General features: G+C 40.6%; 1 protein-coding gene across 2 annotated transcripts in view; it reads left to right on the top strand.

Moving 5' to 3' along the window:
- Nucleotides 1-17,904, top strand: part of LOC110503001 (endothelial PAS domain-containing protein 1) — an 87,919-nt gene that overhangs the window by 22,119 nt on the left and 47,896 nt on the right. The window contains exon 2 of one of the 2 annotated variants that reach the window (XM_036960863.1): nt 15,011-15,201. In XM_036960863.1, the coding sequence (XP_036816758.1) occupies nt 15,011-15,201 (191 nt within the window). The remainder of the gene's footprint in view (nt 1-15,010; nt 15,202-17,904) is intronic. The other variant, XM_036960864.1, reaches the window with a different exon arrangement.

Raw genomic sequence — 17,904 nt, forward strand, 5'->3', positions numbered from 1 at the left:
ATCTGCCCGCCCATCCAGCATCACTACTCTGGACGGTTCTAGAATATGTGTTAGAATATGTGGACAACTACAAATACCTAGGTTTCTGTTTAGACTGTAAACTCTCCTTCCAGACTCACATTAAGCATCTCCAATCCAAAATGTAATCTAGAATCAGCTTCCTATTTCGCAACAAAGCATCCTTCACTCATGCTGCCAAACGTACCCTCGTAAAACTGACTGTCCTACCGATCCTTGACTTTGGCGATGTCATTTACAAAATAGCCTCCCACACTCTACTCAGCAAATTGGATGCAGTCTATCACAGTGCCATCCATTTTATCACCAAAGCCCCATATAATTCCCACCACTGCAACCTGTATGCTCTCGTTGGCTGGCCCTCGCTTCATAGTTGTGGCCAAACCCATTGGCTCCAGGTCATCTATTAGTCTTTGCTCAGTAAAGCCCCGCCTTATCTCAGCTCATTGGTCACCATAGCAGTACCCACCGGTAGAATGCGCTCCAGCAGGTATATTTGACTGGTCATCCCCAATGCCAACTCCTCCTTTGGCCGCCTTTCCTTCCAGTTATCTGCTGCCAATGACTGGAAAGAATTGCAAAAATCACTGAAGCTAGAGGCTCATATCTCCCTCACTAACTTTAAGAATCAGCTGTCAGAGCAGCTTACCGATCATTGCACCTGTACACAGCCTATCTGTAAATGGCCCACCCAACTACCTCATCCCCATATTGTTATTTTTTTTTTTTTGCTCCTTTGCACCCCAGTATCTTTACTTGCACATTCATCTTCTGCACATCTATCACTCCAGTGTTTTAATTGCTAAATTGTAATTATTTCACCACTATGGCCTATTTTTTGCCTTTCCTCCCTTATCTTACCTCATTTGCACACACTGTGTATAGATTTTGCTATTGTGTTGTTGACTGTACGTTTTTTTAATCCCATGTGTACCTCTGTGTTGTTTGTGTCGCACTGGTTTGCTTTATCTTGGCCAGGTTGTAGTTGTAAATGAGAACTTGTTCTCAACTAGCCTACCTGGTGAAACTGGAGGGCGCGCAATTCAAATAAATAATCATAAGAATTATGGATATTAAACATTTAGGTACTTATCTTATCTTATATCGATTGAAAATGCCATGCAAATGCCATGCGATTGTTTGAGGACGGCGCCCCACATCAAAATATTTTTCCACCGGCACAGGATTCATAAATTCAAAAATAGCGATTAAATATTCACTTTCTTTTTGAAAATCTTCCTCTGATTTGTCATCCAAATGGTCCCAGCTATAACATGTAGTGTTGTTTTGTTAGATAAAATACTTCTTTATATAGCAAAAAGTCAGTTCAGTTGGCGACATCGTTTTGAGTAATACTCTCATTCAACATAGAAATGAATTTGAAAATCTACCCCTAATTCTGTTTCAACAAGTCAAATTGCGTTTCTATTTACTCCTCAGATACCCTAAAATGTAATCAAAGAATAATACTTCTTACAGAAAGAAGTATGTTCAATAGGAAATAGATTTTAGCAGGTGCGTCCTTGGTCTTCATGGTGTGCGCAAACACAAATTTCCAAGTATGTGTCCTTCTACTAAAACTGTTATTTCTTATCCGTTTTTGAAGTTACAAGCCTTGAACATAGACATTGAACATAGACTGCTGACACCCTGTGGAAGCCATAGGAATTGCATCCAGGGAGCTAATTTTATACTTTATACGTTATACTTATACTTGCCATTGCAAGGGGATGGTCTCTCAAAAAAGAAAAATCCGGTTGGTTCATCTTTGGATTTTCTCCTACCATATCTATGGTGATATATTCCCCTAAATCATTTTTAACATTTCTATTAACTTCATAGTGTTTTCTTTCCAATGGTACCAATTACATGCATATCCTAGCTTCAGGGCCTGAGCAACAGGCAGTTTACTTTGGGCATGTCCTTCAGGCAGGCATTGAGAAAAAGTTGCAGTTGCGAAAAAGCATCAAGTGCTATGATGAAACTGGCTCTCATGGGGACCGCCACAGGAAAGGAAGACCCAGACTCACCTCTGCTGCAGAGGATAAGTTCATTAGAGTTACCAGCCTCAGAAATTGCAGGCCAAATAAATGCTTCACAGAGTTCAAGTAACAGACACATCTCAATAGCAACTGTTTGGAGGAGACTGTGTAAATCAGGCCTTCATGGTTTAAATGCTGCAAAGAAACCACTACTAAGGGACACCAGTAAGAAGAAGATACTTTCTTGGGCCTTTCTTGAGCAATGGACATTAGACCGGTGGAAATCAGTCCTTTGGTCTGATGAGTGCAAATTTGACATTTTTGTTTCCGACCGCCATGTCTTTGTGAGACGCAGAGTAGGTGAACGGAGGATCTCCGCATGTGTGTTTCCAACCGTGAAGCATGGAGGAGGAGGTGTGATGGTGTGGGGTGCTTTGCTGGTGACACGGTCTGAGATTTATTTCAAATTCAAGGCACACTTAACCACCATGGCTACCACAGCATTCTGCAGCTTTACGCCATCCCATCTGGTTTGGACTTAGTGGGATTATCATTTGTTTCCCCCGGAAAGTAGTTCCGCACCCACGTTGTTAGATACGGAAAGGTACGTTGCCCTAAGCGGCAGGAAATGAGAACAGCTCTGTACGAACAGATAACGGGCCAGGTTTAGGAAAGAGAGGCCATGTCCTTCCTGGCTCTGGATGTATGCCACCATTGTCCTGTTGTTGGATCTTAGCGACACATGCTGCGCTTTGCGCTGTTGACCAAATCCCTCTATCCGAGTAGCCCACACACAGCGCTCCCATCGCAGTAAAGATGCGTCTGTCATGATCACACTGCAAGACACTACCCGGCCCATGAGAACTCCCAGCAACAGCAGTCGTGGTTCCCTCCAAGGAGTCAACACCCTTAGGCACGATGGGGATACCTTGATCAACTGATGGTAATGATGAAGCGTCCATATGCATACCAATCAACATGGAAGTACTCCATAGCCGAGCCAAACAACCTTGTTGGAGTTACTGGCTCATCCAAATACACTCGTCTGTCCATCACAGGAATCAGGGACAATGGCAGCCAGAGGTGCCGTTAAGCCACCACTGTCGCCCCTGTACGTTTCCCCACAGCCAGGAGAGTACAGCGGGTCAGAAGCAGCACAAAATCAGCCGTAGCAGAGATTTCGTAGAGAAGCTCTGAAACTGGACCACCTCCACGGTCTTATTCAGCTCCTGCAGCAAATCAATAAGATAGATCTGCAGCATTGTGACCACATTCAACGACTGGGCCGCCACACCCTGGCCTGGTACAACTTGTCCAGCAGATCCGCTGAGAACCGACACTGTTTATTTGGAATAACCCTGCTAGGATTAGCGCCCTTGTTAGCCTCTGAAGTCATTTGCCACCATTCTACCCATCATTATTGTGCAAACAATCCCCATCTCCTCCATACCATCTACATTCCTGAACTCACCATAACCTACTAGCACCAGGCTGGCTAAGTGAGGGGAATCCCAGGTCGCCTTTAGCTCATTTGCAAAACCTTTAAACAAGCGATAAGCGACACTTCACCGCTGCAGGGACAGGAGATAAATACCTTCTCCCAAACCTGGAGGATCTTCGGTGCAGGGACAGGAGGTAAATACCTTCCCCCAAACCTGGAGGATCTTCGCTGCAGGGACAGGAGATAAATACCTTCCCCCAAACCTGTAAAAGAAAACTCTGCTGCAGGGACAGGAAGGTGAATACCTTCCCCCAAACCTGTAAATGAAAACTCTGCTGCCGGGACAGGAGGTAAATACCTTCTCCCAAACCTGGAGGATCTTCGCTGCAGGGACAGGAGATAAATACCTTCCCCCAAACCTGTAAAATAAAACTCTGCTGCAGGGACAGGAGATAAATACCTTCTCCCAAACCTGAAGGATCTTCGCTGCAGGGACAGGAGGTAAATACCTTCCCCCAAACCTGTAAAAGAAAACTCTGCTGCAGGGACAGGAGGTAAATACCTTCTCCCAAACCTGAAGGATCTTCGCTGCAGGGACAGGAGGTAAATACCTTCCCCCAAACCTGTAAAAGAAAACTCTGCTGCAGGGACAGGAGGTAAATACTTTCACCCAAATCAAATCAAAGTTTATTTGTCACGTGCGCCGAATACAACAGGTGTAGACCTTCATGTGAAATGCTTACTTACAGGCTCTAACCAATAGTGCAAAAAAGGTATTAGGTGAACAATAGGTAAGTAAAGAAATAAAACAACAGTAAAAAGACAGGCTATATACAGTAGCGAGGCTATAAAAGTAGTGAGGCTACTTTAGTAGTCAGTTAGTCAGGCTGATTGAGGATGTATGTTCAAACCTGAAGGAACTCCGCTGCAGGGGAAAAGACGGCCAATCCACCGCCAGGTGATCTGCCGCGCTATGACAAAGCCCCATCAAAAGCGCATTAAATTCTTATGGGCAGGTGTGATGGTAGCGTCCCACCTGGCCAACATCGGGTGAAGTTGCAGAGCGCAAAATTCAAACTACAGAGTTATAAATATTTAACTTTCATAAAATCACAAGTGTAATACATCAAAATAAAGCTTAACTTCTTGTTAATCCAGCTGATGTGTCAGATTTCAAGAAGGCTTTACGGCAAAAGCACACCATGCGATTATCTGAGGACAGTGCCACACATACAAAACCATGAAAAACATATTTCAACCAGGCAGGTGCACCACGAAAGTCAGAAATAGCGATATAATAAATGCCTTACCTTTGATGATCTTCTTCTGTTGGCACTCCAAAAGGTCCCAGATACATCATAAATGGTCCTTTTGTTCGATAATGTCCTTCTTTGTATCCAAAAAACTCAGTTTAGCTGACGTGCTTCTGTCATTAATCCACCCAGTTTCCCTCCATCAAAATGCATACAAAATGAATCCCAAATGTTACTAATAAACTTTTCCAAACAAGTCAAACAACGTTTATAATCAAACCTTAGGTACCCTAATTCCGTAAATAAACAATAAAATTTAAGACTGAGAATCGTATAGAAAAATACCAAAGAACGCTCTCTCTTCCACTCGCTTGGAAACACTACAGCCAAAATGGGAGCCACCTAGAAAAACTACAATTTCTGTCTCATTTTTCCAAAAACCAGCATGAAACTCTTTCTAAAGACTTGACATCTAGTGGAATCCCTAGGAACTGCAATCTGGGAGGATTTCACTTTATGATAAAAGTGACAGCAATTGAAAACAGTGGTAGACTAAAATTATTATATTTTGGGATGTTTTGCCATATCAGTTCTGATATACTCACAGACATAATTCTAACAGTTTTAGAAACTTTAGAGTGTTTTCTATCCAACTCTACCAATTATATGCATACCCTAGCTTCCTGGCCTGAGTAACAGGCACCTTACTTTGGGCACGCTTTTCATCCGGACGTTAAAATACTGTCCCCTACCTAAGAGAGGTTAATCGCCAATGGTCCACTCTCCCCTGCCAAATCCAAAGTTGTGGCTTTAGGTGACCCCAGAATGATGTAATCCGAAAACCCTCCAGAGCCAACCAGGGATAGTACATCATCCCCAGAATCTGAACACTGCCAGAGAAACTGGAATGAGCCTCACTCGGCTGGGATGACATCCCAATCAACTCTGACCACCGCTCTCTACCGACCTCAGACAACTCCATTCCCAAGGTCACTTCACCAGAAGACCCTTCGCCAGCAGCCCCAATATTTCTCCTAAAGTCAGCCCGATACCCAAAGGAGTTGAACTCCGGAGACAATGGTCGCACAAACTGGTCAGAGTCAAGGCCTCCTGAGCGTCTTTCAACCTGAGGCGAACAGGACAGCACTCATGAGTATCTTTAAGTTTAGTTGTGAAACCACATTCTTGGCATGGTTGGAGGTTCAAACTCTGCTAGTTAGCCTTTTTTAACTTACTTTTACCACTGGCCATCAAGAAAGGAAGCACTGGCTCCACAAGCAGAGCATAAAGTAGTTAGCTCTTAGCAAACACAAAATATCGATATCGATACCAAGACGCAACATTCGCAACGTCTAGGGGGACGCGTACTCTCTCCCCACTAACAGACATCTAAGTCGGAGCAGTATCTGGTAATCTTTGTGGCTTGAAAAGTTTGAAAATTGCATGACACGTTATTTCTTCAGACGAGCTGAAGAGCGAAGAATTGAGGAAATGAATGCGAGCCCTGGTATTATAACCATAAAGGTGGGGAAGGTGGGTGAGCTCAAACTATTGGCCCTTTGGCTTTGATTTCAGTTTTCTTCAGGTGATTAAGATTATACTCCCCATAGTTTGTTTTACCGAGTGACTGACAGAAAGGACACCAAATAAATAATACACAGAGTGAACTGATTGAATAAAACTTTAAATCAGAGTAGAGGATTATTTTGCTTTGTTTAGTTTTCAGCAAGTTTGCTATTTTATTCAATGTTTCTCTTGGCAGTTTATCCGTACTCTTATCTTGTGGCTTTTAAAAGCCACCGAAAGTCAAACCTCTAACTGCTGAACATACAACATATTTAACTCTGTGTGCGTGTGTGTGTGTGTACTTTAGCTGTGGTGTACCAGGGCACAGGGCACACAGAGTTCACCCTCCTTGGGCCACACACCATGTCCCAATAGAACCACCGCAGACCACATCCCTGCCTGGGCAGACAACACTCCAAGGCCCTGACTTTGAGTCAAAGGAAACAAAGCTGATTACATCCTCTAACCATCACTTACAAGACTTTATACTCTTTCTTTATCCCGCGGTACTTTCACCTTATCTTGTATAACCACCCCATCTTAACTCACCCTTTATTTTGCGGTTTAGTGTAATTGTAGCTGTTTGGCAGCCTCTCCTCTCCTCCTCTTTTGTCAGACTCAACCCTTTCTCTTTTTTAAATCAAGGCTTGGGTTCTGCATACAGTATTATTTTTTGATGTGCTTCAATACACACTACTACATATATATGCGGTTCTGGGCTAGTTTGGAATTATATTGTGAATTCAGAAGAGATCAGGGGTTAGAGTTTATAAACAACAACAAAAAACAAGGGAGAAAGTACATTCCAGTACTATTATATCAGCCAGTGCTGTGTTCACTAGAATGGGGATATATTAACTTTTTGTTCACTGGAATGGGGATATATGAACTTTTTGTTCAATGAAATGGGGATATATTAACTTTTTGTTCACTGGAATGGGGATATATTAACTTTTTGTTCACTGGAATGGGGATATATTAACTTTTTGTTCACTGGAATGGGGATATATTAACTTTTTGTTCACTGGAATGGGGATCTATTTTTTTAACTGGAATGGGAATATATGAACATTTTGATCACTGGAATGGGGATATACAATGGGGGAAAAATTATTTAGTCATCCACCAATTGTGCAAGTACATCTACTTAAAAAGATGAGAGAGACCTGTAATTTTCATCATAGGTACACTTCAACTATGACAGACAAAATGAGAAAAAAAATCCAGAAAATCACATTGTAGGATTTTTAATTAATTTATCTTCAAATTATGGTGGAAAATAAGTATTTGGTCAATAACAAAAGTTTATCTCAATACTTTGTTACATACCCTTTGTTGGCAATGACAGAGGTCAAACGTTTTCTGTAAGTCTTCACAAGGTTTTCACACATTGTTGCTGGTATTTTGGCCCATTCCTCCATGCAGATCTCCTCTAGAGCAGTGATGTTTTGGAGCTGTTGCTGGGCAACACAGACTTTCAACTCCCTCCAAAGATTTTGTATGGGGTTGAGATCTGGAGACTGGCTAGGCCACTCCAGGACCTTGAAATGCTTCTTACGAAGCCACTCCTCCGTTGCCCGGGCGGTGTGTTTGGAATCATTGTCATGCTGAAAGACCCAGCCACGTTTCATCTTCAATGCCCTTGCTGATGGAAGGAGGTTTTCACTCAAAATCTCACGATACATGGCCCCATTCATTCTTTCCTTTACAGTCGTCCTGGTCCCTTTGCAGAAAATCAGCCCCAAAGCATGATGTTTCCACCCCCATGCTTCACAGTAGTTATGGTGTACTTTGGATGCAACTCAGCATTCTTTGTCCTCCAAACACGACGAGTTGAGTTTTTACCAAAAAGTTATATTTTGGTTTCATCTGACCATATGACATTCTCCCAATCTTCTTCTGGATCATCCAAATGCTCTCTAGCAAACTTCAGACGGGCTTGGACATGTACTGGCTTAAGCAGGTGGACACGTCTGGCACTGCAGGATTTGAGTCCCTGGCGGCGTAGTGTGTTACTGATGGTAGGCTTTGTTACTTTGGTCCCAGCTCTCTGCAGGTCATTCACTAGGTCCCCCCGTGTGGTTCTGGGATTTTTGCTCACCGTTCTTGTGATCATTTTGACCCCACGGGGTGAGATCTTGCGTGGAGCCCCAGATCGAGGGAGATCATCAGTGGTCTGTAAGTCTTCCATTTCCTAATAATTGCTCCCACAGTTGATTTCTTCAAACCAAGCTGCTTACCTATTGCAGATTCAGTCTTCCCAGCCTGGTGCAGGTCTACAATTCTGTTTCTGGTGTCCTTTGACAGCTCTTTGTTCTTGGCCATAGTGGAGTTTGGAGTGTAACTGTTTGAGGTTGTGGACAGGTGTCTTTTATAATGATAACAAGTTCAAACAGGTGCCATTAATACAGGTAACGAGTGGAGGACAGAGGAGCTTCTTAAAGAAGAAGTTACAGGTCTGTGAGAGCCAGAAATCTTGCTTGTTTGTAGGTGACCAAATACTTATTTTCCACCATAATTTGCAAATAAATTCGTAAAAAATCCTACAATGTGATTTCCTGTATTTTTTTCTCTCATTTTGTCTGTCATAGTTGAAGTGTACCTATGATGAAAATTATAGGCCTCTCTCATATTTTTAAGTGGGAGAACTTGCACAATTGGTGGCTGACTAAATACTTTTTTGCCCCACTGTATTAACTCTGTGCTCACTGGAATGGGGATATATTAGCTCTGTGCTCACTGGAATGGGGATATATTAACTCTGTGCTCACTGGAATGGGGATATATTAACTCTGTGCTCACTGGAATGGGGATATATTAACTCTGTGCTGACTGGAATGGGGATATATTAACTCTGTGCTTACTGGAATGGGGATATATTAACTCTGTGCTCACTGGAATGGGGATATATTATCTCTGTGCTTACTGGAATGGGGATATGTGAACCTTTTGTTCACTGGAATGGGGATATATTAACTCTTTGTTCACTGGAATGGGGATATATATTAACTCTGTGCTCACTGGAATTGGGATATATATATATATATATATATATATATATATATATATATATATATATATATATATATATATATATATGTATGTGTGTGTGTGTGTATATATATATATATATATGTATATATATATGTACATATACATATATATATATATATATGTGTATATATATATATATATATATATATATATATATATATGTGTATGTATATATGTGTATATATATATATATATATATATATATATATATGTGTATATATATATATATATATATATATATATGTGTGTATGTATATATGTGTATATATATATATGTATATATATATATATATGTATATATATATGTATATATGTATATATATATGTATATATATATATATATATATATGTATATATATATGTGTATATATACATATATATATATATATATATATATATATGTATATACAAAAGTATGTGCACACCCTTTCAAATGACTGCAATCGGCTATTTCAGCCACAGACGTTGCTGACAGGTGTATAAAATCACGCACAAAGTCATGCAATCTCTACAGATAAACATTGGCAGTAGAATGGCATTACTGAAGAGCTCAGTGACTTTCATTGTGGCACCGTCATAGGATGCTACCTTTTCAACAAGTCAGTTCATCAAAATTCTGCCCCGCTAGAGGTGCCCCTGTCAAGAAGTGCTGGAGCAACAATGGGTAGGCCAAATAAAATCATAGAATGGAACCACTGAGTTCTAAAGCGTGTACCGCGTAAAAATCATCTGTCCTCGGTTGCAACACTCACTACTGAGTTCCAAACGGCCTCTGGAAGCAACGTCAGCACAAGAACGGTCATCAGGAGCTTCAAGAAATGGGTTTCTATGGCCGAGAATCCACACATGAGCCTAAGATCACCATGCACAATGCCAAGCTTCACCATCTAGCAGTCCGATGGACGAATCTGGGTTTGGCGGATGCCAGGAGAACGCTATCTGCCCCAATGCATAGTGCCAACTGTAAAGTTTGGTGGAGGGGGGAATAATGGTCTGGGGCTGTTTGTCATTGTTTGTGCTTGGCCCCTTAGTTCCAGTGAAGGGAAATATTAATGCTACAGCATACAATGACATTCTAGACGATTATGTGCTTCCAACTTTGTGGCAACAGTAAAGGAGAAGGCCCTTTCCTGTTTCAGCATGGCAATGCCCCCGTGCGAGGTCCATATAGAAATGGTTTGTAGAGATCGGTGTGGAAGAACTTGACTGACCTGCACAGAGCCCTGACCTCAACCCCATCGAAAACCTTTGGGATGAATTGGAATGCTGACTCCGTGCCAGGCCTAATCGACCAACATCAGTCCCCGACCTCACTAATGATTTTGTGGCTGAATGGAAGCAAGTCCTCGCAGCAATGTTTCAACATCGAGTGGAAAGGCTTCCCAGAAGAGTGCCGGTTGTTGTAACAGCAAAGGGGGGACCAACTCCATATTAATCCCTATTTATGAAATGTTTGACGAGCAGGTGTCCATATACTTTTGGTCATGTGGTGTATTAACTCTGTATTTGCTTGTGGTTTTTGAAACTGTGTGTATATTTTTCCTGAGATTTCTAAATCCATAGCCCTGTCTATGAATTGCAGAGTGGTTGCTTTACTCCAGCCCCATCCCTCAGCTGTTTACCCAAAAAGCTGACCGCTTTGTCATTGTCTCACCTGAAGATTGCCATTTGAAATGTTTTATGCCTTTGAGTTTAAACCGCATAGTGGTTCGATCCTCTGCTTGGTAGAGAAGGGGTTTAGAGTGGTTCGATCCTGTGGTTTGTAGAGAAGGGGTTTAGAGTGGCTCGATCCTGTGATTGGTAGAGAAGAGGTTTAGAGTGGTTCGATCCTGTGGTTGGTAGAGAAGGGGTTTAGAGTGGTTTGATTCTCTGGTTGGTAGAGAAGGGGTTTAGAGCGATTCGATCCGCTGGTTGGTAGAGAAGGGGTTTAGAGGTACAATTCACCTCCCATTGAAACGCAGCTAGAATCAACCTTCCCTGACTTAATGAGACTGCTGAGTTTGATACATCTCACATTAAGGGTGCTCAACCAGCATTGTTAGTCAGCTATTTTGAAGTTGCTCTGTAATCAAATGTTTGTTTTGTAAGGAAGAGAAAGTTTAATTGGTACCTGCGCTATATCTGTATCTGAGTTTTCTGGTGTTGGAATATGTTGATGTAGCCTATAGTACACCATCAGTTTTGTCTGTGTGTCTCAGTTTTTGCAACTCTGTACACTTCTGTGTTGGTCTAACACCTACAGGATTCCCTGTCCCTTGAAGTTGGCTGTGCTCTCTGACTCACCCCCACCATTTCTCTCTCTCGTTCAGTGTGTGTGTTGGCTGAGAGTGGGACTCAGTCTAAGCACTATTCAGGTGTAAGACACTAATCCTATCATATGACGGACTACTAAAGAGTCTGTCCGTGTTCTCTGCTCACCAAAAACCTCTCAGAGATATCTCAATCCAATCCATCTGTGAGTGGTTGCGAAAAGAGTTATGTCTTTGTGGGATGTCAGAAGAGAATGTTCTGGTATGCACAATGCCTCTAATAATCTTTTGTCTTTTCATGAGAAATAGTCTGTGTCCTAGAAAGAGAGAGAGAGTGAGTGTGAGTGTGTGAGAGAAGCTAAGAAGCTTGTGGTGACAATGTTTGGACATTGACCTGCTTTCCTTGACAGAAACTGTTGAGACAGAGGAAGTGGGTTCAGCACTTGGATGCATCTTTAGCAAGTGTTTTTACCCTCTCTCTTTCTCTCTTTCCCCTCACTGCCTCTGTTTCACTTTGTCTCACAGTATTGTGAGTAAAAGTCAGTTAAGCATCACCGTTCCCAATGATCACATCTGCAGTCTGTCACAATTGTAGATGGAAATGAGAACCAGCAGAGATTGTGTAACAAACTGAGGGACATGATTGACAAATGACTAAAATAATATATTAAGATATGGAAAGTCTAGAGGACTATATTAAGATGTAGAAAGACTAGTGGAATATATTAAGAGATGGAAAGACTAGAGGACTCTTAAGATATTGAAAGTCTAGAGGATTATGTTAAAATAATGATAGACTAGTGGACTATATACAGATGTAGAAAGACTAGTGGACTATATTAAGATGTTGGAATACTAGTGGACTATATTAAGATGTAGAAAGACTAGTGGACCATATTAAGATGTAGAAAGACAGGTGGACTATATTAAGATGTAGAAAGACTATTGGACTATGTTAAGATGTAGAAAGACTAGTGGACCATATTAAGATGTAGAAAGACTAGTGGACCATATTAAGATGTAGAAAGACAGGTGGACTATATTAAGATGTAGAAAGACTAGTGGACTATATTAAGATGTAGAAAGACTAGTGGACCATATTAAGATGTAGAAAGACTAGTGGACTATATTAAGATGTAGAAAGACTAGTGGACTATATTAAGATGTAGAAAGACTAGTGGACCATATTAAGATGTAGAAAGACAGGTGTACTATATTAAGATGTAGAAAGACTATTGGACCATGTTAAGATGTAGAAAGACTAGTGGACCATATTAAGATGTAGAAAGACTATTGGACCATGTTAAGATGTAGAAAGACTAGTGGACCATATTAAGATGTAGAAAGACTATTGGACCATGTTAAGATGTAGAAAGACTATTGGACTATGTTAAGATGTAGAAAGACTAGTGGACCATATTAAGATGTAGAAAGACTAGTGGATTATATTAAGATGTAGAAAGACTAGTGGACCATATTAAGATGTAGAAAGACAGGTGGACTATATTAAGATGTAGAAAGACTAGTGGACCATATTAAGATGTAGAAAGACAGGTGGACCATATTAAGATGTAGAAAGACAGGTGGACTATATTAAGAGATGGAAAGACTAGAGGACTCTTAAGATATTGAAAGTCTAGAGGATTGTGTTAAAATAATGATAGACTAGTGGACTATATACAGAAGTAGAAAGACTAGTGGACTATATTAAGATGTTGGAATACTAGTGGACTATATTAAGATGTAGAAAGACTAGAGGACTATATTAAGATGTAGAAAGACTAGTGGACTATGTTAAGATGTAGAAAGACTAGTGGACTATATTAAGATGTAGAAAGACTAGAGGACTATGTTAAGATGTAGAAAGACTAGTGGACTATATTAAGATGTAGAAAGACTAGTGGACTATGTTAAGATGTAGAAAGACTAGTGGACTATATTAAGATGTAGAAAGACTAGTGGACCATATTAAGATGTAGAAAGACTAGTGGACTATGTTAAGATGTAGAAAGACAGGTGGAATATATTAAGATGTAGAAAGACTAGTGGACCATATTAAGATGTAGAAAGACAGGTGTACTATATTAAGATGTAGAAAGACAGGTGGACTATGTTAAGATGTAGAAAGACTAGTGGACCATATTAAGATGTAGAAAGACTAGTGGTCCATATTAAGATGTAGAAAGACTAGTGGTCCATATTAAGATGTAGAAAGACTAGTGGACTATATTAAGATGTAGAAAGACTAGTGGACTATATTAAGATGTAGAAAGACTAGTGGACTATATTAAGATGTAGAAAGACTAGTGGTCCATATTAAGATGTAGAAAGACTAGTGGACTATATTAAGATGTAGAAAGACTAGTGGACTATATTAAGATGTAGAAAGACTAGTGGACTATATTAAGATGTAGAAAGACTAGTGGACTATATTAAGATGTAGAAAGACTAGTGGACTATATTAAGATGTAGAAAGACTAGTGGTCCATATTAAGATGTAGAAAGACTAGTGGTCCATATTAAGATGTAGAAAGACTAGTGGTCCATATTAAGATGTAGAAAGACTAGTGGTCCATATTAAGATGTAGAAAGACTAGTGGTCCATATTAAGATGTAGAAAGACTAGTGGTCCATATTAAGATGTAGAAAGACTAGTGGACTATATTAAGATGTAGAAAGACTAGTGGACTATATTAAGATGTAGAAAGACTAGTGGACTATATTAAGATGTAGAAAGACTAGTGGACTATATTAAGATGTAGAAAGACTAGTGGTCCATATTAAGATGTAGAAAGACTAGTGGACTATGTTAAGATGTAGAAAGACTAGTGGACTATGTTAAGATGTAGAAAGACTAGTGGACTATATTAAGATGTAGAAAGACTAGAGGACCATGTTAAGATGTAGAAAGACTAGAGGACCATATTAAGATGTAGAAAGACTAGTGGACTATATTATTAAGATGTAGAAAGACTAGTGGACTATTAAGATATGTTAAGATATGGAAAGATGCTAAATCTGGATAGCTATAAAGAAGTTGAGACACAGACACAGTCTTGAGACTTGGGTCTCTTTTGTTGCTGAGCTCAATGATTATATCCTATATGTGTTTTCCCATTTGTGTCCACTCACTGTCTTCAACAGGTGATTGTTGCTGGTCCTGAGAGAAATAACGCAAATAAATAATACTTTATTCGGGAGTGTTGGGTTCAGGGTTGGGGTCCTTACCATTCCAGTCAATTCAGGAAGTACACTGAAATTCTAATTCTAACTATCTTCAGGACTTTTCAATAAGAAACATTTATAATTGGAATTTGATCTACCTTAATTTCACTGGAATTGAAATGGATTTGACCCAACAATGTTTGATATAAACTTTCTACCTGTAGCCAATAGCTCATCTGACCTAAGACCTTTCCACCTGACCTGACTTCTCTTCCTGTCAAGGAACAGTTCGGAGCGGCGTAAGGAGAGGTCTCGTGACGCGGCACGCTGTCGTCGTAGTAAGGAGACGGAGGTGTTTTACGAGCTGGCCAATCAGCTGCCCCTCCCAGACAGCGTCAGCTCCCACCTGGACAAAGCTTCCATCATGAGACTGGCCATCAGCTTCCTGCGCACCCGCAAGGTCATCGGTTCAGGTCAGCGCTATACCATGCACACATACTGTACATGAAGACACACACATACAAACACACACACAAAATGCATTGGTCAGGTGTTAGTTCACCCGTCAAACGGACTATATGTGATAGATTAACATGCAAATATAAAATAAGGTTCCCTTTTTTCTCTTGAACATTTATTGCATTTTTTTGCCGCTTTCACGTTGATATCCAGTCTCCTCAATTTTTTAAATTGGTTTGATCCTTGTTACTTTGACCTTCACCCTAACATGGCATTGGGTGAACTCTGGAACATGATTCCCATCACAATTGCAGCATTGTGCATCCTCTTCAACACTGATATTCCATCTGCAAATACTTGACACGTGGCCATTTATGACATTGTAGTGGTTTTGTACATATGCTTGGACCGCATATCTCATATTTTTTATTTATTTATTTTATTTCACCTTTATTTAACCAGGTATGCTAGTTGAGAACAAGTTCTGTACCCAGATTTTCATGTGTCGGGAGAGACTCAACATCAACAGTACAGAAAGCCTTTCCTCCTTCTTTCCAGTCACAGTACGGGTTAATCGACGTGCCCCAGCTATTCCCAACATGTTGTCCATAAAATGTGACTCCTCCAAATCAACGCCAGAGGTGGGCCCTAATCTGAAAACCATAACTTTAGTACTTTCAAAGTTTTTAAAGCCACAGAGCTTTCTCCTTTTGCTTTTTCCATACTCATGTAATCACCATAATCAAATCAAATTGTATTAGTCGTATACACATGGTTAGCAGATGTTATTGCGAGTGTAGCAAAATGCTTGTGCTTCTAGTTTCGACAGTGCAGCAATATCTAACAAGTGTCATAGCATTGACTACCCTTAAATGTGAAGACTGTATATTATCAAATCATTTATCTATGTGTAATTTAATTACGCAATTAAACTAATCATGTAACTTTAATTAACTAGGAAGTCGGGGCACCATGGAAAATATTGTTTATAAAGTGTCAATTTCCCAAATATAACTCTTCAGATATTTTCATAGATTTTCAAAACAGTTGCTTATTAATGAATTTTACCTCATCTGTGTCATTACTGAACATCGCAAACCCTTGGATATCTGCACGAACCCTAGCATAGAGTCATGAATCAGCTATGTTTAAATCTTTTTACTAACTAACTTCATCAATCACATATTTACATAAACACAAGCACAATAGGTCATACATTGGTTACTACATGAAACAAAGAAAAAGTCCCTAGCGGACAAAACTGATATGACGACTTGGTAGACAAAGGAAAGGGGGTGGGGGCCGCTAAAGAGCAGGAAATTCAGAGTGGATTCAAGTACATACAGTGGGGCAAAAAAGTATTTAGTCAGCCACCAATTGTGCGAGTTCTCCCACTTAAAAAGATGAGAGAGGCCTGTCATTTTCATCATAGGTACACTTCAACTATGACAGACAAAATGAGAAAAAAAATCCAGAAAATCACATTGTAGGATTTTTAATTTATTTATTTTCAAATTATGGTGGAAAATAAGTATTTGGTCAATAACAAAAGTTTATCTCAATACTTTGTTATATACCCTTTGTTGGCAATGACAGAGGTCAAACGTTTTCTGTAAGTCTTCACAAGGTTTTCACACACTGTTGCTGGTATTTTGGCCCATTCCTCCATGCAGATCTCCTCAAGAGCAGTGATGTTTTGGGGCTGTTGCTGGGCAACACAGACTTTCAACTCCCTCCAAATATTTTCTATGGGGTTGAGATCTGGAGACTGGCTAGGCCACTCCAGGACCTTGAAATGCTTCTTACGAAGCCACTCCTTCATTGCCCGGGCGGTGTGTTTGGGATCATTGTCATGCTGAAAGACCCAGTCACGTTTCATCTTCAATGCCCTTGCTGATGGAAGGAGGTTGTCACTCAAAATCTCACGATCCATGGCCCCATTCATTCTTTCCTTTACACGGATCAGTCGTCCTGGTCCCTTTGCAGAAAAACAGCCCCAAAGTATGATGTTTCCACCCCCATGCTTCACAGTAGGTATGGTGTTCTTTGGATGCAACTCAGCATTCTTTGTCCTCCAAGCACGACGAGTTGAGTTTTTACCAAAAAGTTATATTTTTGTTTCATCTGACCATATGACATTCTCCCAATCTTCTTCTGGATAATCCAAATGCTCTCTAGCAAACTTCAGACGGGCCTGGACATGTACTGGCTTAAGCAGGGGGGAACGTCTGCCATTGCAGGATTTGAGTCACTGGCGGCGTAGTGTGTTACTGATGGTAGGCTTTGTTACTTTGGTCCCAGCTCTCTGCAGGTCATTCACTAGGTCCCCCCGTGTGGTTCTGGGACTTTTGATCACCGTTCTTGGGATCATTTTGACCCCACGGGGTGAGATCTTGCGTGGAGCCCCAGATCTAGGGAGATTATCAGTGGTCTTGTATGTCTTCCATTTCCTAATAATTGCTCCCACAGTTGATTTCTTCAAACCAAGCTGCTTACCTATTGCAGATTCAGTCTTCCCAGCCTGGTGCAGGTCTACAATTTTGTTTCTGGTGTCCTTTGACAGCTCTTTGGTCTTGGCTATAGTGGAGTTTGGAGTTTCACTGTTTGAGGTTGTGGTGTCTTTTATATTGATAACAAGTTCAAACAGGTGCCATTAATACAGGTAACGAGTGGAGGACACAGGAGCCTCTTAAAGAAGAAGTTACAGGTCTGTGAGA

This window comes from Oncorhynchus mykiss, chromosome 23 (genome assembly GCF_013265735.2).
Source record: "Oncorhynchus mykiss isolate Arlee chromosome 23, USDA_OmykA_1.1, whole genome shotgun sequence".
NCBI classification, from domain to species: Eukaryota; Metazoa; Chordata; class Actinopteri; order Salmoniformes; family Salmonidae; genus Oncorhynchus; species Oncorhynchus mykiss.